Source organism: Liolophura sinensis, chromosome 9 (assembly GCF_032854445.1).
Source record: "Liolophura sinensis isolate JHLJ2023 chromosome 9, CUHK_Ljap_v2, whole genome shotgun sequence".
Taxonomy (NCBI): domain Eukaryota; kingdom Metazoa; phylum Mollusca; class Polyplacophora; order Chitonida; family Chitonidae; genus Liolophura; species Liolophura sinensis.
In genome coordinates, this window is record NC_088303.1 from 26,186,521 (window position 1) to 26,212,531 (window position 26,011).

The 26,011-nt window shown below is 37.0% G+C and overlaps 1 protein-coding gene across 1 annotated transcript in view; it reads right to left on the minus strand.

Moving 5' to 3' along the window:
• Positions 1–783: 783 nt before the first annotated feature.
• The window catches only part of LOC135474820 (uncharacterized), a 28,283-nt gene continuing 3,055 nt past the window's right edge, over positions 784–26,011 (minus strand). The window contains exons 3-5 of the mRNA XM_064754420.1: positions 10,281–10,354; positions 5,096–5,818; positions 784–4,095 (exon numbers count right to left, since the gene is read on the minus strand). Of these exons, the coding sequence (XP_064610490.1) occupies positions 3,989–4,095; positions 5,096–5,813 (825 nt within the window). The 5' untranslated portion in view covers positions 5,814–5,818; positions 10,281–10,354 and the 3' untranslated portion in view covers positions 784–3,988. The remainder of the gene's footprint in view (positions 4,096–5,095; positions 5,819–10,280; positions 10,355–26,011) is intronic.

Here is a 26,011-nt window from a genome sequence, read left to right on the forward strand (position 1 = left end):
TGATTTTATTGTCTGTTATATGCATATATACTCCAACCCTGAATCCATCTCTAGACAAACATCTGTCCAAACCTGCAAATGGTAGAGCAATGTATTTTGTATATTAACAAGTGCTTGCAGCGATCAATGAATGCAAGCATAACCTTGTGAATTCAGGCATAACCTTGTGAATTCAGGCATAACCTTGTGAATGCACGCATAACCTTGTGAATTCAGGCATAACCTTGTGAATTCAGGCATAACCTTGTGAATTCAGGCATAACCTTGTGAATACATAATCTTGTGAATACAAGTATAAGCAATAAATGCAAGCATAACCACTGAATGAAAGTATGACCAATGAATGCAAGTTTGGCTTTTTGAATGCAAGTATGGCCTTGTGAATGCAAGTATGGCCTTGTGAATGCAAGCATGGCCTTGTGAATGCAAGTATAATAAACAAATATGTGGATAGACCTGTGAAGGCCTCTAGCAACCAATGAAAACGCAGCTACCAGCAAATGCATGTATAACCCAATGAATCATGTACTTAAGTTATGCACCTTAATTACAACTTACGTAATACATCTGCTTGCATCTATGTATGTATGTGTGTTATCACCAATCCAAAAAGCTACCTATACTACAAGTTAAAAATACTTGATATTTGCAGGGTTGTCCTGGAGGGCAAAGGTCATAAATATACAATTACAAACCAGTGACACAAATTTACTGAGTTTAATTTGTGCGAATGAAGGTGTCATACAGGAATACCATTAACACAAATCACAGGAAGTCATGAGCTAGGTTACAGTTAGAGCATATTTAATTTAGTCTTCATCAAAAATTTTAGGTGTAAACAAAGAAAAAAATTTAAAAACTTTTTGATTTAAATACTTAAAGTTCTTAGTATTTGGAAGACGGCTTGTCTGCCCAATACTATTTAATGTCAACACATCATGTGCAAGCCATGTATGTGTCAAAATACTTGTAAAGATCAATGAATGACCTGTAGCTTTGGCTTTCCAGGACATTTTCAAAAAATCTCATTACAGAAAATTATACAGCATATACTGGTGCTGTCAGAAACATCACAAACTTAAGTGATAATTAAACACATGTCACTGAAAACTGTTGGGAAATACATGTAGCATTACTGATATTTGCGTTTTAACAGATAAAATAAATAGGATTGTACTGAGTTACCTCCCTTGAGGTCACTCTCCCATTTAAATGACGAGGTTTAAAGAGCGAGCCGAGGTCAGATGTGACATCTGAAAATGGCTAAAGATCACTCTGAAAGTTAAAGTGTCACAAAGACATATTTTCAAGACAGAGTTTTAGTTTGTAAACTGATTCGGAAAGACAGTGGTCTGTCTAGTTTACCAAACATAAATTTTCAGCCATATATGTTTTAGCAGTCAAGGGCTGGTTTTGATTCTATGTGTAAATAACGCAATCTATTCTTCAAAATAATGTTGATATTACAAATATATTGCACTTTTAAAATACATATAAATACTTAATACAATCATAATGCATTATTAAAGCTTCCAAATCTGATTACAGGATATTTTTGTTGAAGAGTTTAGAAAACTCTGGTTAACACTCGTGAAGAGAAGCTTGTGTGCTGAGTTGACATCTCCCTAAATCCACATGCCACCCTGGCGCCCTCATAATCTACCCAGGGACCTATACAGTAAGGACAGAGGGAAACATGTCCATATTCCTGTACTCTGACATCAGTTTTTGTTCTGAAGAATCACAAGATACTCACTTCAAAAATTACATTACAACAGACGGCTACCATTTGTAACAACACTCTTCCATCCAGCTTGAAATAAACCCGCAAGAACATCAGGGTTTACACACTTCAAAAAATTCAAATTTCCACACTTTTTCAAGGCTTTTCCAGGCCCAACTTCGCATTTTTCAGACTACTTGGAGTCAATATTCTACATTTATACATGATTAGAGCAATGTAATACTGTCTTTTCACTTATACAAAACAGTGTACTAAGCAATTTGAAAAATGTTGCAAAACAGATTTCTTCAAGAGAATGACAGCATACAATTAATAATGCTTTGCCAGGCCAAACACCAACCTGAATTTTCCAGGCTTTTTGAGGCCTGGAAAAGTTACTTTCAAATTCCAGGCTTTTCAAGGTTTTCAAGTCACCATATGGACCCTGGAACACATCTCTCCCTTCACCTGTGAATCTGGAGTAAGGTGTGTAGTCTTTACAGCGTTCATCCTGATTTAATCTACAGGGCCTCAGTTGTGATAACAGGATGTTAGTCAGAAAAACAACTAAAGCATCACTGCATGAGAGTAAAATATGAAAGAGCTCAGCATCTATCCAGAAATATGATTCTAATATAGGAAAGACATTTTTGTAATTCAGGGTAATTAATATACACACACGTCATCAAAAATGGAACATTTCCCTTGCGTTGTTGTGCTGTACATGATTGCACCACATGGGGTAATTATTAACAACCCTTAACATTGCTTTAGGAGTTATTAGAGACCAACGCTTGGGCTATGACATTAGCTAAAAATGAAGTAGGCATCACAGCATTCAATTAAATAACAAAAAAAAACAACCTATTTTCACTTACAGTTATCAATGGTCTTTCTACTGAGGCTTATTTAATTTTTATGTTTTCTTTGCCTTAAAAAAGGGTACATTTCCATGTAAGAAAATTTTAAGGGATTCCATGACGCAGAAGGTTAAATGCACTCAGTCAGACGAAACACTGGTGGTCTCCTTTTTGATAAACTCCCCTTCAAATAAACTGGCTTTTGCACAAGTTTATGTGAGCTGTTGTCTTAACTGCTTATTTTGTTTTTAGTCACCATTCTGTTACGACAATGGCAGCATGTGAAGGCAAGGGGATATTAGTTGCCAGCGGTTTAAATCTTGAACAATGGTACTCTTATCTTCAGCAAATTAGGAGCAACATCCATGTATAAATGTCAAAATCCCCCTTGGACAAATGTGTCAGATGCTTGGCTCACAAAAAGATGAAAATTACAAATTCTACTGGCGAGTCTTGTCTTACTGTAATTCTTTTCAACCTTTCCGCTTGATTGCAAGATATTTATTCAAACATATTCTAAATGCATTTTCCTGTGCAGAATGATCAAATTATACTTTTTGTAAAAGCCTGCAAATGGACAATCCAACCAATGTAGGTTTGCCTCCGAAATCTAATTATATATGTGCATAAATTGCACTGAAAGTTGCTCTTTCATTTGTGAAAAGGTTGAGAAATTAGGGTAATCACGTTTTGTAAATTTAGGAAATTGGGACACGATTCCTGTAACAATACCCGATAACAAATTACTCCTCCTTCACACTAACAGTCCTGACTTTCAAGGACACCAGACTATCCTTATTCAGCAAAATTCCAGCTATGATGACCAAATAAAATTAAGGAAGGGTTAGGTTGATTATTTGTAATTTACACCTCACAGTTACTGTAGAAAAAAAAAAAAGAGAAATCAACCACCGCACTTAACGTAAGATAGCTCGGGAGGTATTGTAAAGTTTAACTGCTGTTATCTTCATCACTTCAAATAAATGTTCAAATAACTTCAGGTTTACATAAACCTTTCTCCAATACATTCTTTGTTGTACATGATGTCCAAAGTAAAACATATGATGTACTTCCACGCTTTCTCACGATCACTTACATATCCATGTATCATCTTTGCAAAGTGATGTAATGTGTACAGTTTCGAAACATAACTCATCTAACACAATTGGGCCTTTCAGTGTTGTGCATGTTGAACAGAGGAAAATGTGACTAACTACAACACCAAAAGGAACACATCAACATTCCATGTATTAGCTTTCATTAATTTCTCTACATCAAGTTCTCCTTCTAGTCGAAAAAAAATAATGCAAAACAGACAATCAGGATGATTGTCGATAATATGTGACAATGATGAGACTAGTACAGGTCTCCCTCTGAAGAGCAGCAGCAGTAGAGATTGTCCTCGTTAACGTTTCTTTTTATCCTGGTATGACATGCTAATAGACTTCATGATGACTGAGAGTAACAAAACAGGGAGGATTATGGGTAGTAAGGCAACCAGAAGAGGGCTCCCTGAAATAAAAAAAAAACAACAACACAAAATCATCAGTTGAAGACTGCAGGCAAATTGGATTCAATCTACAGTATTTGTTTTCTGCCAGTAACTGTACGTGAACACAATCACCAGCTTATTTCAACAAAATAACAGAACCTGAAAATCTTCTTTTGCCGAGCATTAACTACAAAATATTTTTTCCCATCATGTTATGATCTCTTTAGCCTTGGACAAACATATTAAATGCATGTGAAAGAACAGGTTAAAAGTACAGCAATTGTCCAGGGGCTCTTACCCAAACCATATCACATCCCTGCAAGGTAATATTTGTATTATTTATTTATTTGATTGATGTTACTCAAGAATTTTGACTGGTGTTCTCAAAGAATTTTGATTAGTGTACTCAAGTATTTTGATTAGTGTACTCAAGTATTTTGATTAGTGTACTCAAGAATATTTCACTTATACAATGGCAGCCAGAATTATTTATAGTGTGAGGAAACCGGGCCAATCCCTGGGAAAAACCTGACGACCATCCGCAGGTTGCTGACGGATCTTCCCACACACAACCAAAGAGGATGCCAGCACTAATAAAGGATTCATGAAACATACACAGTAACTGGTAAGAGATTTTTGAAACTTTCAGGATTTGAGCTAAACACTACAAAAGTGAACAGTTGTTTTTGATTTTTAGGCACACTCCCTAGAATCTTATGAATATGATGGTGTGAATTGGGGCTGACTACAACAACAACGTACTTGTAATTACAGACTTAACACTTCCTTTTCCCCTGAATAGTTGATTTCACAGCGTTCATTATCTACAATCTTTGTGTAATCAAGACATTCCTCATCGCCCACAGGATGGCTGGCAAACTACATGTATATTCTTACATGTTAGGGCATGGCATAAACTTAATATGAAGGACGAAAAACGTTGTATTATGACTTTTTTTTTTTTAAGCAAGTGGTTAGAAAATGGGAACTGTATTAAAAGCAAGCAAAAAATTAACTGACCCTTCCAAAGTAAATCCAGCGACAATGGATCAGAGGGAGATTTCTCTCGACTTGACTGCCGCTGTCTCATCTGTGCAAGCCTGCTTTCCTGAGAGGTGAGAACTCGCACCGGGATTATCTCCCCTGTGTACTCCTCTTCCATGTCAGCACCGGTTGTATTTGTAAGTCTCTCTGTCACAGGGTTTGCTGCCTTTGGACATGTCATGTCTGTTACCTGGCCTACTGCTGACCACCGTTCATGAATCGGCCGACTGCGAGCGCACCTCTTTTGCGCTGCAGCCACTTCCATGGCATGACGCCGGATTTCACACATTCTGTATTCCATATTTTCCAACCGAGCATTTTGTCTATTTTGTAAAGTGCTCAGCACTGGATGTTCATCAACATGTGCTGCCTGATAGGCAAGAGTTTGGTTAGAGCCATGGTCAAAATTGACGCGCCCACTAGGGGGAACTGCCAACAAGTTTACCTCCCCTGTTGAAGAGGACTTCCGCCACCAGGGGTCAGTGTTATGCAAGTCTTTACCACATGGGTGATTGAGATATCCTGGTGACAGAGAAGTTAGGTCCTGGTCTACATCTAGAAGCTGGGACTTGCGGTACGGATGAAGGGCTGATTTTGTGTAGACTTCTTTCAGATTAGCAACTGCAGCTAACACTTCTTCTGTCTCTTTTAACCTCTTTCGCTCTTTACGCTTCTTTGATGGTGTTGCTCCCATAGTCTCTAAAAACATACCAACAATTAATGGTGACTTGACTTTCAAAGATTCATAAAGATATTTGACAAAGTATAATTGCACTTAAATGTACACCAGACATCTACACATATGAATGTACACCAGACACCTACACATGAGTGTACACCAGACATCTACACATGAGTGTACACCAGACACCTACACACGTGATAGCACACCAAACACCTACACATGTGAGTGTACAACACCACCCACTTGCACTCCTGAGTGCACCAGACACCTGTACACTAAGTGTATACCACTAGACACCTGTATACCTGAGTGTACAACACCAAACACATGTATACTTGAGTGTACACCAGACACCTGTGTACGTGAGTGTACACCAACAGACACCTGTATACCTGAGTGTACACCAACAGACACCTGTATGCCTGAGTGTATACCAACAGACGCCTACATACCGGAAAGTACACCAACATACACCTGTATACCTGAGTGTAAACCTACAGACAACTGTATACCTGAGGGTACACCAACAGACATCTGTATACCTGAGTGTACACCACTAGACATATGTACACTTGAGGTTATACCAAACTCATGTACACCTGAGTTTACATTAGACTCCTAAATTTACACTAAACACCTGAATGTACACTATTAATACGAGAAAATCACTTTTCTAGCTCTTTCATTCAAGCCAGATTTCTAAAAAATCTGATTTCTTAGGATACACTGGCTGGATCTATTCTTGGAATAGTATCATAAAAGGGAAGAGGATATACACCACACCCTTGTCCACTCACAAGCACCTCACATGTACTGCCTAGATCACCATTTACACAGGTTAAATAGTGTACACATAGCATATTAAACTACCCTATTCCCTCAACCTATTCGCAGATGAAAGAGAAACTTTCAGTGCACTTTTTATGCATATTTTAAAGTTGATTTTTGAGAGAAAACTACACTGGTTTGATTGGCCAATTTCAAGGGCTCCACAAAAATTATAGTCAGTCTAAACACAATAATGATTTAGGATATGCCTGAATATAAACACCTTGTAAACAAGCAAAAAGGCTGAAGAGTATTGGCATCAACCTTGTACATCTGGTGTGGGAAATGTGAGGACACAATGCCTGATCAAGACAATCCACTATGATGAAATATGTGGACATGTAAGTTCTCATCAGTATTACAGGTAACACATCACACGATAAGATTACTCAAACGATCGATCTAAATCTGGTCTTAATTACAAAGATTGTAAGCTATTTAACAGTATATTATTGGAAGGGCTTCTGAGAAATGCATTCGTGACTTCAAATACCTTGAAAAGAATGCTTTTACTGCCTAGCTGATCTCCGGCCAGCTACTCAAGTGTCGGAGCATTGACTTCGCAGCTGACTCCCCGGCTTAGACGTTGGTTGATTCATAACCTGGGAATTCGCATCACAATGCTGTAAATTTTGAGACTGATTCTAGTTCTACGTCTCAAAATTAACAGCATTTTAGTACAAATTCCCAGGTTAAAAACCAAGCTAGCCTTGTGGGGAGTCACAGCTGAAGTATTGGGCAGCCGAATGGAGACCTGTCAGGGCAGTAAATCTACTGTTTTTAAGAGGATTTTTTTAGTCATTACAGATTATAATAATTGTAATTATGAAAATTAGCTATTTTAATTTTGACACAAATTTTAAACTGGGAGGACAAAACATGTTTTACCATCAGATGAACTAAACTTTCAATGTTATGAGAGGAGTTGTCATTTTTTTCCAGGGCATCATCAAATAACATCTGAGATGAAATTTATGTTACATTGTCTCCTTTTGGTTTAATCTGTAATACAGATGATAGATTGTAGACTATACCAATCAAGCACTGAAAGCTTTTATTTGGGCCATAGTGTAAGTCATGTATGGGCCGTCAATTAATCAATGGATCATGTTTTCGTCAGCGCACACATATTTTTCAAACACAATGAAGTAGCTCACAGGTGAGAATTATATTTCTTAGAACATATTTTCCTGAAAGACAAGCCTTCGATGCAAAGGAATTATGCTGTGCCAAATTTAATAGGACTCACATAGTATGGGTTCCATTCTGCCATGTGAAGAGCTGCACACTCAGCTAACTACCATGCTCTATATGTAACTTCAGCTACATTCAGCCCAAGGCAAAATGCATTAAAAAATGCCGTTAATACATACATACAGTATTTGTAGACTCCTGGTATGAATACCCTGATTCTTCAACCTATTTAACCGCCTCTGCAACCGATATTTTAAAACATTTGGAAACTATGGGGTGTGCAGAAATAATATGACCAGTTTTATTTAGATTACATCTTTAGTGACTCGTACAAATCATTTCAATAAACATCATTTTCATAATAACTGTATGCATAAACTCCACCGAAAAAGTACATTACAGCTGAAAAGGTTGAAGATTTACAGTACCCTATTTCTTCTAATTTTTACGACACCCGCTAAGTTCATTCTTTATCAACAGTTAATCAGTTTTGAAAGTGGAAAAGCATCATGTAAATCCAAATACAGAACTTCATTTGATATTTTTATCAATTCTGGGCCATTTTGTTGACTGAAAGAGGGCTTTTGAAAGACAGGAGTTCATGTATCCAACCCTGGCATACAAACATCAACAAGCATTTTAAAACAATAAAAAAAATGGCTGATTACTTTTCATGTTACATAAACACTGCAAGCATAATTGTCTAAAACTGCTCTGTGCAGATCAAATTACATGTCAAGAATTCTTCACACAAAACTGGTGGTAAAAAAAGAGGTGGTAAAGAAATAAATTGAACATAACAGAGACTGATTTTGTAAAATTATGGTGCTGACTATAGAAGCAGAGAGACCTTAAGGGACTGGAGTGGGTGGAGGGTCAGAATCGTAAACAATTCTTGTCATGGTGGAGCATTATGCCCTGACAAGTACAGAGGATGAGGGCAGAGAAAACCAAGGCTGTTTGAGACAAATATAGCGCATAAGCTGAGGCAAAGTGTCAGTCAAGTTAACACGTCCAGAGTCATTTTTGGCACCCACACAGAGCTATTATACAAGCTAGGATTATATCATTTAACCATTGGACAAACATTTTTTTTTAATGTTTTTTCCTCTATTTCTCTTCATTTACATGCAAGTAAAACAGAGACTGAAAATGCAGATGTTTTTTTCCTTGCCAGGGCAGGCAACCAAGATGCTGTTGTCCACAATTAATACCTACCACCCCTCAACAAATATAACATCTTCTATGCCTGTTTTCACCAAAAATCATACTCAACGCTTAACAAACACAGAGCCCTAGATGTCATCATTCTAAAGCATATACATACAGATCTACATGTACAAAGGTATTCCTCAAATGGACCCTGAAGCACACTATTTCAAATAACAATATACGTTTGGTTGTAACATCACTGCTGCCATCTGCGTCACTACAGATCCTAATAGAATCTGATGTTTTAAAAAAAAAAAAACATTTTATAGCATCAAAAAAAAAAAAGATAATAGATAGCAACAGATAATGAATCCAGGTCCACATCTAATCTAGGTCACACTCCTGCAGGGAAGTTTATATGGATCCACTATTTGATGCCCTTAACATTGGTCTTCTTGGTTAATCCAGTCTTGTTCAGAACATTTTTGAATGTGGAGCCTCTAAATGCTGCTGACGTAAAGACCTGTTTAAGTGTCAATGATGCTAATAATCTCTACACCAACAAAACACATTCTGTATCTTTGCAGATTATTTTTCCACTGATACTCAAATATGGATTCTTGGTGTATTTCAGCATGTAAACAACTATACTACTTTGTTGGGTGACTGTTTATTTCATTAGAATCCCACACTAAAAACAAAACCTGATTACAATACATCTGTATCAAGAGTTGAAATAACAAATATTTGTATAGTCATGTGTTTGATTTTTTCAGAAGAAATATTCAAATAGCATATGATAGCAAATTAGGTACACATTTTATTTAGAGAAAACAACCTAAATGAAGCCTGAAAATTTGTAAACATCACATTTTAGTTGATTCTTCTGAAGGACACAATGAAGCTCTGTATCCAACCTTGTTTCTGATTTTTTTTCTTCACATTCTACATATAATGCACATAATTTGTTCATTATTTTGTTTTTAAATTCAGGTTTCTGCTATAGAAAAAAAGACATAGTCCAGGTGAAATTCAGTTTTTCTCTGCTGTGCTAAATTCTTGGCTACAGTTAAGATGACAGTTATACTATTGTGCTTCTAATCTTGCACAGGCCCCACTTGCACAAAGCCTTTAACATTAAAAGCACATAACTACCATGGCAACCAGCACCGTAGGCATTACGTCGCCATTATAGTTATGCGCTCTTAACTTTAAGAGGGCTTCGTGTAAGTTGGCCCAGGTGGTTAATCATACTGTGTTTTAACAGCTATGGTGAAAATGCTCAGTTTGAGAACCACTTACTAGCCCAGTGATGTCCCCTGCTTCACAGAACAGTGTGTGGCAGACATGTGTGCAGTCAGGTGACGTCTAGAAGTCTGAAAGCAAAAGAAACAGAAAATGTGTGCCTGTTTCATCATAAACATTTCTAACTGTCCAGGTGCCTGGGTGGAAACCCACGACCATCCGCAGGTTGCTGACAGACCTTCCCACGTACAGCCGGAGAGAAGCCAGCATAAGTTGGACTTGAACTCATAGCGACCCCATTGGTGAGAGACTCCTAGGTCATTACGCTGCCCTAGCATTGTGTTTTACATGTCATGTATGACACTCAATATACTTACCACATTTTTTTGAGATACCACCCCTAACATATGCCTTAACATTGCTTCTAACACACATAACACTATCGAAAATTTTGTAATTCACGGTAATTAATATGCACCCAGTGCACCAACGATGGCGCAGCCCCCTCACGTTAATGTGTCTTACATGCATGCAAAAGCTCAGCTCAATACATGCAATACTTTTTAAGATAACACCATTAACACTTTCTTTAACACTCCTTCCCATGTTACTGGTCAATGATGCCTGGGATATGACAAAATGCACCCTAAAAATTGTAGAAGCTGCCATTGGTCAATGATGTCACCAGGCAATTCACTAGTGAATCTGACAATAAATCTGATATGCTATCAGGTATGGTTTGTTCTTTTGACTATGATTAATATTTCATATTTGGGGGCTGATTAGTTAGATTAAAGACTTGTACATGCAAAACTTAATAGCTGAAAATCACGATACTAAACTTTGACTCAAAATTTGCATGTATGTACGTTGTACTTAACAATTTAAGTAAAAGACACCAGACATGACACCCCATCCAACCACATTATACTGATACTGGGCCTACCAGTCAGGTTTCTTGCTCTAACCTCCCAGTGTTGAGCGCAAAGCGAGACAGCAGCAAGTATCATATTTGAAGTCTTTGGGATGACCCCACTCAGGTTTATTAGGGATCCCGTTCTCCCGAACGGGATCCCTATTGTAATCGTTCTGTTTTTTCTTATTATTATTATTATTATTATTTTTTTTTTTTTCACCGACTTTGTCAGCAAGGAAACTTTTACACCGTTCAACATAGAGGTCTCAGATTTTGCACACAAATTCTGGCGAAGATTTTCCAGGGATAAATTCTCCATTTTTTTTTCATGTCACGTGGTTCGGCCGCCATATTGGATTTTATGTAAAACTTTTAAAAATCTTCTTCTCAAGAACCACTGAACCGATCGTTTTCAAATTTGACATGCAGCTAGTAGGTCACGAGTTCTTTAAAGTTTCCGAAAATGGTTCACTTCCGGTCAAAACTCTGGAAGCTCGCCATTGGTCGAATTTGTGACGTCACAAAAAGTTCTCAAAGTTCAAATGTTCTGAACGTATTCTGATGTGTCTTGAGCTGTTCATTCCGAATCTGCTTGTATTTTTTGCATATCTGTGTAACTTTTTGAGATATCAGCAAAAAACTCAAAAAAGTGACGTAACTTCAATGACCTGTAACTCGAGAACTATGGCAGCTAGGAATGTGCAACCTGCACGAAATTGTAGCCCAAGACATGCTCTTTTGAGCAATTGTCAACGGATTTGAGCTCCGATCAATACTTTTTTCGCTACAAGCGTTTAAATCACAACACCGTTTTTTGTTTAGAAAAAGATGGGAATCCCATTGCTTTAACATGGAGTTAGATGGGGACTTGACTGGGTTTGTAGTATTTGACCTGATGCTTTCGGCTACACTGTCCGTGATCTCCCGAAACGGTTGTAGGATGACATTGATTCCAGTTCCCATCTAACTCCAGTACTCTATTAGATGGCGTAGAGTTCTAACTACAACAGCAAACGACGTGGACCTGTAAAAGTTAGCTTTGTTTTGCGCAAACCTCGTCCTCTTTACTATATGTTAAACAGGCCAGGGTGATTGACAGATATGGACATGTGCCCTGGTCCAAGTGCTGACTTTCTAACGATGGCCGAGCTATCAGTGGAGCAGTGAGTCTGTGCATGGCAGGTCGTGGATTGAGATGTGAATGTACAAACTTGCTGTTACACTGGTCGTGTTTTTGCGTTATTTCTTACAACTAGCGGGCTAAGTCTGCCAGGGAGCGACCGATTTTCACTGGGCATAGCGTAGCATCATTAAGGTTGCCGATCTATTCGAGGGAATGCAAATGGCCGGCTGACTGCTTCAGTGACAGACGGTGTTAGGTCGCATGGAAACTTTGAAACCTGTGTATGTGGAACACATGTCTTTCGAACAGAGAACATGAAGGGGAAAACGTCATCGATCAGATCCGGGATCCCGGCCTAGGATCTGCTATTCGCAGATCCATTCTAGTTAGCTCAGAATTTGTAAAAACTTGTGTAATGCATGAACTGCATAATGCATGTAACGCCACAAGTTTCTCATGCACTGATGTCACATGAACAACCCTGAGCTGCTGATACAAGCATGTAGCTATATGCTCAAACAATTTAATCCTGATATAAACACAAATCAGGCCTAAAGATTGGAAGCCTTGAAACCGCATGCAGTTTGATTGATATTTAATGTTGGTCTCAAGGATTGGTTACCTGATGACAGGCTTTATGGCCAAAGGAAAGGAAAGCAAATCACCTCATCAATGGCCACATCAAAGAATTTTAGATTACCCTATTTTTTCAACCTTTGTAATTGCCTAAGCAACAAACATTTTGAAACATTCTACGAGAACGTACAGAAATAACTTAGTTTTATGAAGCTAAAATAGTTTCATGAAGCTAGCATCTTTAATGACACAAACAAATAAAAAAGTGCTAAAGTGGTTAAAAAGCTTGAACATTTACAGTATATATACAGATACATATAACTACTACACCATAAATCCATTAGCTATTTAAGAGTTCTCTTTTGAAGGTGGTCCTAGGTTTCCACCGGGCTTTGCCCCCTTCATCCCACCGTCATAAACCTGAAATATTCTTGAATACGCCATAAAACACCCACCAACCAAATAAATACATAAAATAAATCAATCTAACAGACATTTGTAAACCTGTAACTGTAACAACAGTCCATGGTACTGACTTTATTAGTGGATACATGTACACCACCATGTCTCATCACAAAATGATATTTGTAAGAAAAGGAATTTTTTGGGCATCAAGAAAAAAACGGCACTCTTCCCAATGCCTAGATGTGGCTTAACTTTTATCTATCAATTACTTGTTGCGTCAAAACGGCTTTGGATGCAGAATTACAGATCTGTCTGAAAATAGAGACACAGCAGTGCTAAATGTTAGGATTCACATCTGAGTTTTAATTGATTTATTTATTTACTTTTATCCTTTAGTAATGCTATTATACGAGGGATAAAATGATACAATTCTACATCCAATTCCACAAACTCATTTTTTACTTTCAAGGTGGTGAAAATGTAAAATGAAGTAAACTTCAGAAAGAGTATGAAAAGTTATTTGTAAATATGATCAATATTTTTTTTTTTTAGGATTTCCTTATATGGTGGATATTTCAGACGACCTCTAGGTATATATCATCTTAGAATAAAGACCTAAATAAGGATGTGACGTGTCCATATTTATATATCCATATTTAATCTCTCTCTCTCTCTCTCTCTCTCTATATATATATATATATATATATATTCCTAAATATTATCATAATTCAGAATTAATACCTGTGTTTAGATATAATAATGAATTTACATCCCCATAAATTTATTAGACATGCATCATAATATAGAACATTATTATGCAGAAACTATGTAAAGCAAAATTTGGTCCCGAATACACACCATTCTAAAATCATTTACACATGTCCTTTGCTCCATAAAGTACACTTTAAAAAAATTACTTAAGACAATATTTATGAGTAACTTTTGACACATTTTCACATTGTTAGAAGGATTTGCTGTCTGTAAATATTATCAAATATCTATCTTCAAACAATAAACCGACTATACATACGAGTACTCTACATTACAAATTATTCAGATTTCTTCCCTTAATACACACGAGGAGCATGTTCAAACTAATTAAGGTGTTTGGAAGGAACCCTACAATAGCATTATAATCAAACCATAAACATGTAACAACTAGTGTAACAATAGCATGTATGAACCCTACAACAGCACTGTAAGCAAACCATAAACTGACATGTAACAACTTGTATAACAATAGCATGTATGAACCCTACAATAGCACTGTAAGCAAACCATAAACTAACATGTAGCAACTAGTATAACTATAGCATGTATGAACCCTACAACAGCACTGTAAGCAAACCATAAACTAACATGTAACAACTAATATAATAATAGCATGTATGAACCCTACAATAGCACTGTAAGCGAACCATAAACTAACATGTAACAACTAGTATAACTATAGCATGTATGAACCCTACAATAGCACTGTAAGCAAACCATAATATTCAGACAACTAACATTTAACAACTACATAAAGTATAACAACAGCATGTATGAATATGCCTGCATGTGCATTACACTTCAATACACAAGCCTCCAGTTGAAGGGACATAACTCAACAAGACCATTCAAATAGATTTCTGTATGTTCTCCCTTTTCCTAGTGCTCTTAAACTGTTTGTACAGTGACACTAAAATATTTAATGCAGTTTCTTTTTTTTTCTTCAAATTTTGGATAATTACTTGACTATAAATCTTACAACTACAAGGTGAAAGCTTGTGTGAATGTGTGAGTGAGAGGACCTCAAAAAAGTTTACAACTGATTAATACTGTATTTGAACAAATAAAATTGGTCAAACAGTGAATTTTTACAGGTGAATAAAGGTTATAAAATATTACTTTCGGAGCTGCAACATAAATTTTTCCAGGAGGTTATCCCATTCTCCATTTCAAACAATCCTAAAAACACCTTAATAAGATCACTGAAACTTCATCTATTTATTTATTTGATTGGTGTTTTACGCCGTAGTCAAGAATATTTCACTTATACGAAGGCAGCCAGCATTACTGTGGGAGGAAATCGGGCAGAGCCTGGTGGAAACCCACACCCATCCGCAGGTTGCTGTCAGACCTAGCAGGCCTACACTACAACTTGAAGCAAACTGATGCGATTTTAAGTCAAATATGAAAGTAAGTTTATCACTTTGTATCTTACACTACGCGTACCTGTGATACTGTCACATTTTGATGAAATGCTTTGGGAGCGGTAGATCCAGGGTCGATCCTGGGTCGATGTTGGGTCGAGTCACACGTAAGACCTTAAAAGAGGAAGTTAAAACTTCCTCTTCAGGCGTTCAGCATGAAAGGAATAGTACAACAACTGGTTGAGCCTTATCAGGATAATGGCTCAGGCAGGGTGGCTGACTTGCCTTCAGTAAGGCATCTCAGTGAAGCAGCACTAGATAGAAGAGCGGTGGAAATCCGTCCTGCAACAAGGAGGCACATTACATGCACTCTAATAATATCTTTGTCGTCATATGACTGAAAAATTGTTAAGTATGACGTTAAACCCCCAAGCACTCACTCACTCACATTTTGATGTGAGACTATTGTTTTCTAAATTAAAAATCCCATTCTCAGTCAATGTATTAATTTTCATATGATCACATGTTACCTCATACAAACTCTGTAGCCACGAAATCCTTACTTTATATGAACCTCATACCAGATTCTGTAACCATTAAATCCTCCTTTTACCTCATATAAAGTTCTATAAGAATACCTGACTTTCTTCACCTCACACAAGGTTTTGGAACCATGAGATCCTTCATTTACTACAGGCAATGTTCCTTTAATATCAGGGATGTCTTTCTGTCAGATCCTCATAACAAGAAATAACAAATCACTCATGTATCATCGATGACTTTGATGTCCGCGATTGCTTTGATGATTGGTTTAGCAAAATTTTGTTCCTACCAGTGATGACCTCAAAATCAACATCAGAGCACACTCCATTTAAAAATCTGCTGCGGTTGCCATGACAGTTGTCAAGGCATTTGAGACAAAAATTAACCCTTGAATTCGTCTCAATGACTTGAAATTTATACCTTTTCATCTATCGATTTATAGCATGCACAACATCAACTGGTTATTTCCTGTGTGAGCCTGAGATTCCTCAGTGATGCTCAAAGCAAACGGCTGTACTGACAGCCTTGACGCATTTGACAAGGGCAGGTAACTACACCAGGTTTCTCAGTAGAGCGCTTTCTGATGATGGTTTGGCGACATCCTTGGCTGAACATAGATTGTTCTGAAACAATGTACTATCTCTCACTATTTGTTCATACACTAGAATAAAACAATGTGCTATCTGTCACTATTGTTCATACACTAGAATAAAACAATGTGCTATCTCTCACTATTTGTTCATACACTAGAATAAAACAATGTGCTATCTCTCACTATTTGTTTATACACTAGAATAAAACAATGTGCTATCTCTCACTATTTGTTTGTACACTAGAATAAAACAATGTGCTATCTCTCACTATTTGTTTGTACACTAGAATAAAACAATGTGCTATCTCTCACTATTTGTTTGTACACTAGAATAAGCCATTTAATCTAAATCTATGGATAAGTCAATTAAGAACATACACCATCATGAAAATTATGATACCATATCACACAGCACAACTATCGCACTTTGAGGGAAAAAGTGAACCACTCTTGCATGGAGTGCAAGTTCGGAAATGTTAGATGGTATAATGCTGATCAAGCCGAGCCTCAGCCTAGCATGGCTACACCCTGTGTGCTTCTAGAAGTGACCTGGATTCAGAGCAGTTTGACAGATGAGTCAGCCTGACCTTTGAACTCTTCATGACCTAGTTCAGGCCTCAGCTGATTTCAATTGACCTAGATTGTATGATGCCAATGTTCCTTTGCCATTCTCCAGTTGATGAACTCAGCCAGATACGTGTAACTTCGGCTGTCCTTCACAGACAATATTTGAACTGGCAATACTTCTACTTAATACCGAAACATCGAAAAAAAAAAAAAGAAACAGGGTGTGCATGTTTGCTTAATTATTTTGTAAATCTATATAGACATTTTTTGGACATCATGTGAGCATAAACAGATACGAGACAAAGCCAGTGTCATTTAAAGCACCATACAAAACTCTCCACAAAACTGTTCTATGTTTTAGAATTTTTGCTGAGCCATAGACAGCATTTAAAATAAGACAAAAAATACCTTGTTTGGACAGTCTATATCTATAGGTCATGTGCAGATGTCACGTCACTTTCTTCAAAAGAATTTCCCTTACTTGATTTTGAAACACTTTGAAAATGATTAGCAAAAATGACTTAGAACTATGGTTTTACTAATGCCCCAGCAGTCTGTCCGGAAATTAAGAGACCCACAAAGGTTATAAAAAATATGCATAAAATAGAAGGGTTATTAAGAAACACATAAAGTATGTCTCAAAACTGAATTTTGTTTTGTTTCATTTCTTTGTGGGGTATAAATTTCTTCATTTCCCTTTAAACCATAATCATTGTTTTACAATTCCTTTTCATGTATCCTTTTAATGAGTCAAAATTTTGTCCCAGTGATTTGGTAGTGAAAGATCACGCATTTTTCCTAACATTACATGTATGTAGATTTGGCCCATACATTTTCCACTAATTATATGAAATAACATGATCTTACCTAAGACTGGCATGGTGCACCCAGTGCAGACAGGATCTCCTTCCAAAATGTTCACGTATATAAACAATATGAACAACACAGGCCAAAGCAGGTTAAGCAACATCGATGATCATATCTACACATCTACAGTATTGCATTCTGGGAGTTCGATTCCCGTATCATTACACCCATATTCTGCCATGGCAGTATGCAATAATGCGTTATAAATGCATAGGCATGTACAGGTTAATTTAGAGCAAACCATAACAAGCTCTCAACACACATGTATACGAAAACAAGGAACAAGTTACACGCATATGTATAACCCTATAATAACTCTTGGATCAAAGCATTTCAATGTAGGTCACTGATATACTACTGAGAACATAACTACAGAGCAAAATGAACATATGTATATAAATAAAAATGACTAGATATTATAAGAATGCCATTCATAAAAAACTATTATACAAAATAGAGTGCTTAATCTAAAAGTGTCAATCATTCGGTTATACCTGTGGATTAGGCCACTACATTTTACACTTTTCTTCTCCTTTTCTCGAATCGAGTGAAATTTCATTCATCTTACCATCAAACAGAAGCATTCTGGAAACAGCATCATGCAAATGCAGTGTGAGGCATGCTTATACACTGTACATGAGACCAAAGATTACAGCTAATACGTATAAGGCTGCTGCTAAAGTTAAAGATATTTTAATCAAGGCATGACCCTTGAAATACAACTTATTACTTGATATGGCCTAAAGTGAGAGAGGATTGTTTAGCATCAGGCAACTGCTTGCCATTTCCTCCTAGATTTGCGTCAGAGGCATACTTCTTCTGACGTGTGTTCCCCCAGTAGCCTGAGTCTCAAATATACACAGTTTGCATCATATGACTCAGCAACGAGATGCACAGAGACTTCCTGTGCACCAGACAGAGCACTATTTCCCTCATCTTCATCTAACATACAACACAAATAGGAAACGTGCTTTTCTCATAGTGGCTCTCATTATAACTATGCAGGGCAATATATCTGCAACCGTCACAATGTGGGATACATACGCAAACATTAAGTCTGGGAAATCAGTCGACATCACATCAGCATGACACAACATTAGAGGCTAATATACTACACTAAGTGTACATGTACCGTCTGGACCATTTGGTAACAGGAAATACACAAAATTGTGGGCTTTTTTTTTTCAATCATAAGCCAAAAAGTACAGTATAATACATGTATGTAGACATGTGAATAAATACTTTTTGGTTAAAACTATGAATAGAGGGCCATTGTGGCAGAGTGGTTTGTGTGTTAGTGCAGTAGAATGACTGAAAAGCCACTCAACAATGTGACTGGCTTCCTCTCTGGTAGCGTGTGAGAAAATCTGCCAGAAAACCTGAGGAAGGGTGTGGTTTTCCCCTGGGCTCTGCCCCTCCTACCATAATGCTAGCCGCCATAGTACAAGTGAAGTATTTTTGAGTATGGCGTAAAAGCACCAATCAAATAAATAAAGAAATAAAACAATGACAATGTATGTATGCTTGGGGTTTAATACTCAATGACAATGCAATCCACAAATACAGAAAATTACATGTACCCGTACTGATATTGTATTTCCTTGTTAAATGGATGTTCTTTCCAGACTTGATATATGATATAGCCCATACTAATTTTCCTTCCTTAGTCTTTTCATATACATGTATATGATCAAAAGTTTAATTTGAAAGGTCAAGGCACGATGACTTACAATACACATACATTTAATGTTATTAGATGAGCTGAAATTAAAATCTATCTACATGTAGATCCAAAAATAATTCAGTCACATTGTGCGGTTCCCATACTGAGAAAGTATAAAGGTTTTCTGATTCTGAATGCAATGTAGAAGTATCCAGCTACACTACTGGATGAGAAGATGCCATGTACTTGGAGACACCTTCTGAAGAAAGGTTTGCACAAGTGAAATCCAGATGTAATGGTTCCTGACTGTCAGACAAATACTACATTGATGTGTTTAAATCGACTTCTCCATGAAAAGACTGTGGTATATCATCAGGATCTATGTTTGGGTGTCGGGAAAGTTGCGCAGTTTTCTGACCTCCCCACTTCCCCACCCCGAGCCTGACTGTGGGCAGATAAGGTAAGTGTTCTACAAGTAAGAATTCAGATTTCTCAAGTGTTTGTGACTGTGAATATTGTTGTATAGGCCCTTCATTCACCTCACCAGGGTTTGATCCCATTGAATGATTTGGACACCCTTTTGGATCGCCAAGGTGTCAGTGTCACTATTTTCATAAATAACATGTGTAAATAACAGACAACCATAAAAAAACCTACTGGTACAATGCAGCAGTGTCATGAAAGAAGACAGGAAAGCTTGACAGTTTTGTAGCATTAGCATTTGACTTTATCTATACTACACGGATATCCCAGCTATAAGTGAAGCTGACCAATAAGCCAGATTCGCATTTCACATAGCGCGCTACAACACTCATCACAACAATGCAGTCGTGGTCCACAGAGCACTCACAGACAATGGCCTTTTAAGTTTAAGGCTTCAAATGCTTTCTATGGCCCAACAAAATGACAACATTTTAAAGTAGCATTTTCTACTTGGTATTTTGAATTTATCTGTTGTTTTTGTTACAAGTTACAGCAAATTGGAATACAATGTATAATTCAAATGAAACAGATATTTAATTTAGTAAGCTAAAACTGCAGCTAGGTATGCAGTGTCCAGTGAAAATTAGCACCCAACTTACATCTACTGCAAGATCTCGGGATATTTTGACAAAAAACTCCCAAACAAATGGCAGCCCTTGGAAAAGCCAATGTGGCTTATATGTACATGTATTAAGGTCTTCCAACCCAGGTTCTTATCTACAGGTACTATTTTAGTGTATATCCAAGCATCTCTAAGTGTAATCTGTCCTCAAATGTTCTACTGGGAGGTCTTCTCCACAGAACATAAGTGAGGTGTGATTGCCAAATAGATCAATACAAAACAATCCTTAGCACAGATATGCACATGACTGTATCAGCAGAAGAGTGAATCTTTTTACTGGTGAGCATTTCTATAGACAACCCATTTTCTTGCCAAATCTTTTAATTTCTATTTCACTAGACATGTAAAAGTTTTGCCATGAGCTAAGATGAATAGATAAATAAAAAAAGAAATTAATAACCAATGAAATATGTAAATCTTATATCAGTACAATCAACGTATCTTGATTCTGTCAACTTATTATAGTACATCCATCACTTCACTTAAGCCACATTTTAGTTCTCATGTAGTAATCTTCTCTGTAGTATTCTGCCTAAAACTGAGATTGTTCAATGATATTCAATAATGATTTTCCGATAAAGTCTCCATTCTTTCGGGAGAGCTCTAGCACTAGATACATATAAATGCACTCTCATCCCTTTCAATTTCTACCTTGATAATAAAAATATGACATCACTTCTGTCTGGTACATTTAGTCTCATTAGATGTCTGCATCAAAGTAAAAAAAAAAACAACAAGGAAGAGAAAAACTGAGGGGATTTGACCTTGTTTGACTAGTCAAATAGTCAACATATCTATGAGAACTATGTGGTGTAGAAAAATAATTTGCACAGTTTTATGAAGCCTTCATCTTCAGTGATATAAACAAATCATTTTAATAATAAATTCCACATTGAAAATTTACAGTATTTTATACTGGTCAGTATCTACATGTATTCACTTTCTCCTTGCTGCATACTGACTTAAAGGGAAACAGAATTATCATTATCTACATGTATTCACTTTCTCCTTGCTGCATACTGACAAAGGGAAACAGAATTATCAGTATCTACATGTATTCACTTTCTCCTTGCTGCATACTGACTTAGAGGGAAACAGAATTATATCCAATAGCCTCTTTTGACAGATAGGCAAAACAAGCTGAATTTTTTGTATGGTGCATTTATTCGACCGTGACCAAAGGCCACAAGATTTCACCCAGGAAACACTCTCTCCAACTTTTACTGTGCATTTGACAGACTTTTTCACTGATACATCAGAGAGTTGATTTTATAATGATAGGCGCTCTTAGACTTGATTGTTATCACTGCTAATACAAGACATAATTCAGGTCATGTATATCATTTCAGGACAGAAGGAAACAGTAAGACAGGAGACCCTCGAGCATGATTATAACAGTCAAGAATGATAATATCTATTAACATTTACAGGTATTGAGAATGAGTTAACTCAAGCATATAATGTACATAGTTCATTGGCTCAATGCATGACCAAACAACTCTCTGACAGCCAGCCAACATTGTGAAAATAATGAAAGAAAACCTACTGCCTGTACTAAAGTCCTTATGCAAATAGAGTAGGCACTGGAGGCATGCAGGAAATGGAAAATAGTAGGACTTCTACCTCGTCAGTGACAATGGTCTGCTTAATTTCCTGTTGCCAGTAACCTTTCTGAACTTTACAATTCATTGACGCTAAAGCACTTAGCAATAGAACTTCTTGTGATGCAACAATCTTTTTGTAATTTTTTTTTTCTTACTTTAGCGCCACTTTCATGGTCAGAAATGCATGTATTCTAGAGAGAATCAAATACAGAAACATACCTGACCAAAAGCGTATCTTTTTCTTGTTCAAATTGTCATAGATTAAATTGGAAAAAAGGAAGACAGCATTCCTATCCTCTTGTAAATGTTTCTCTTTCATCGCAGTTAAATCCATTTTGTCCTTAAAGAGAATTAGAATTTGGATGTCCAAAATACAACCTTTCCAACATTTCCAAAAATAAAACAAAGAAAACCATAAATCACAGGAAATCATGTTACTTAGTTTGGTTTCATATAGATTGTTTTAATGGCCAGTCATGGTGTGTATCAAAGGCAGTACTGGTACCTCCAGATTGAATGGAGAAATGTAGCAATCAGAAGTGCAATGATTGCACTACTGGTACATCCAGTTTGAATGGAGAAATGTAGCAATCAGAAGTGCACTGATTGCAATAATGGTACCTCCAGTTTGAATGGAGAAATGTAGCAATCAGAAGTGCACTGATTGCACTACTGGTACCTCCAGTTTGAATGGAGAAATGTAGCAATCAGAAGTGCAATGATTGCACTAATGGTACCTCCAGTTTGAATGGAGAAATGTAGCAATCAGAAGTGCACTGATTGCACTAATGGTAACTCCAGTTTGAATGGAGAAATGTAGCAATCAGAAGTGCACTGATTGCACTCCTGGTATCTCCAGTTTGAATGGAGAAATGTAGCAATCAGAAGTGTATGGATTGCACTAATGGTACCTCCAGTTTGAATGGAGAAATGTAGCAATCAGAAGTGCACTGACTGCAATAATGGTACCTCCAGTTTGAATGGAGAAATGTAGTAATCAGAAGTGAACTGATTGCACTACTGGTACATCCAGTTTGAATGGAGAAATGCAGCAATCAGAAGAGCATGGATTTCACTACTGGTACCTCCAGTTTGAATGGAGAAATGTTACAATCAGAAGTGCACTGATTGCACAACTGGTACATCCAGTTTGAATGGAGAAAGCAAACAGAAGTACATTGACTGCACAACTGGTACCACCAGTTTGAATGGAAAAATGTAGCAATCAGAAGAGAATACATTGTACATGACAATTCATCATAGCATGACATAGGAGTACCTGAATGGGAGTAATTATGACAATCATTATCCAATTGTGATTAAACTTCAGCATGCACAAGTTTACATTATAGGGAAGATGTATGCCAAGTTTCAAAGAAATAAGTTCATGGACAAAATCTGAATATATGGAAAGGTGTTACACAAAGTCCTAAATGGTCCTAATTATGAACATAATTTATTTTATTTATTTATTTGATTGGTGTTTTACGCCGTACTCAAGAATATTTCACTTATATGGCAGCGACCAGCATTACGTTAAAGAAAGTGAAGTTGATCTGGTTCTTCTGAAATTGTCTCTGGAAGGTACTTTATATGATGAAGAAAACTCTACCTTACTTTTATCAATTTATTTATTTATTCACTCTCCATACTTGACAATATTTCACTTAAAGTGAAAGACATGACTAATGTTTATGTCCACTGAAAGACAACTTTCTTAAACCAGCATTAAATATTTTTTTAAAATTTTTTTCAACCCAGTAAAAGTTTAGTGAAACTTTGTCTTGACAAAGCTTCAGCATGTCTCCATTAGCAAGGGCAAGGTGACGTAATGTTTACTTAGCTCTCTAATGTTGAAGGTATTTTGTGTATAGTAGTCTAAGCAGTAGCCTACGGCAAATAAAAGTTATGGATTCCATCGATGAAGGCACAAGTGATAAATGTAGTTTTCTCGGAAAATGGACAGACTAGAAGAATATGTCTTCCACTGTTTGAACTCTTGATACAGCAGGCCTATTATATCATTTATAAGGAACTCTAGCCATCCAGATGCACGGCCGGGGCATTCCTCGTTAAGGTGGTAGCCTTAGGAGGGATTATGCTGGTGATTTTGACCCCAGTCAAATGTTTACAAAAATTACAATAGGACTGTTGTAGAACTAGATTCAGACTGAATTCTGAAACAAATGGCAATAAATTTAAGTACCATTGATGCTGATCTAGGCATTTGACTGTTGCTGGATTTTATGCTTCAATTTTGTAGCACGGGTGCCAGAGAAAGCACCTTGGCTTGATCACTGCGGTTCAGTAATTTTACTGTATATTATAAAATAAAACAGGAAAAAACATCCCTTGTATATGAGAAAGATGAAGGAGCAAACTTTAAATTCTTCAGTTGTAATAAATTCAGAGAAAAAAAAAATCATATTATAAGATTTTTAATGAATTTCAAGTGTCTCATTGCCATAAACCTTTGGCTTCCCTAATGAATTCTGCTCTGACTCTAAAACTTGTTATTTAGAAAATGCTGATTAAATGCTTAAATGAACAACAAAAAATGTATTTGGGGAGAAGAATGTGCTTTGCGCCGAGGAGGTATGCTACTGTCTGATATACTTTGTGATATCATCGTTAAATATTACACAGCTTGTAAATCACCTGATTTTATGTCTGTGGTGGGCCGTACCTGATGCAGACCTGCCCCACAACACTTTGTCAAATGATCCTTCGGCTACATGTAACTAAATCATTGTAAACAATCTCAAAATGATGTCTTATGCAGTAGTTCTGTGTTATCAAACGTCACTTGATGGAGTGAATAGGTAAAGGCTACATCATAACTTAGGCCGCTCAACCTGACAGCAATGTGTTTGATTGGATAAAATTCTCCAAATGCTGCCTCGACTCACACCAGCCATTTGAGTGAGTGAGTGAGTGAGTGAGTGCTTGAGGTTTGTCGTCGTACTTAACAATTTTTCAGTCATATGCAGACGAATTAACCCCTAAGAGTGCATGTAATGTGCCTCTTTGTTGCAAGACGGACTTTCACCGCTCTATTATCTAGTGCTGCTTCACTGAGATGCCTTACCGAAGGCAAGTATGCCACCCGCCCGAGCCATTATACTGATACGGGTCAACAATTCATTGCACTATCCCCTTCATGCTGAACGCCAAGTGAGGAAGTTAGAATTTCCTCTTTTAAGGTCTTAGGTGTGACTCGATTCAGGATTGACCCTGGATCTACCGCTCACCGAAGTGGATGCAGCATTGTTATTTTGTTCTACATGTTATTCAGCGAAATCTTATTAAAATAATCACATGTGATAGTTTTTAGAAAGTCTGAGTATCCTGCTTTCGATTGAAAGTGACCATTACGCTGGGAGAAAACCGGGCAGAGCTGTGGGAAAATTATGACTACCCACAGGTTGCTGGCAGTTTGCAGTACATTTCTTATAAATGGAGGTTTGTGATGAACATGCGAAGTTTGCACTGAAATGCCTGGAAAGGTTCTTCATTTCACATGTACAGAAACAGAGGAGGATTTCAAGTTTTCAACCACTCAAAATCTTGATCTTGTGAGATAAAAAATATACACTGCTTACTGGCACATCTCAACGATCACAAAAGACATTCCTGCAATGGGTGGAACGAATTGCTAAAGTTCACACACACTAGATTGCTATACATATAAT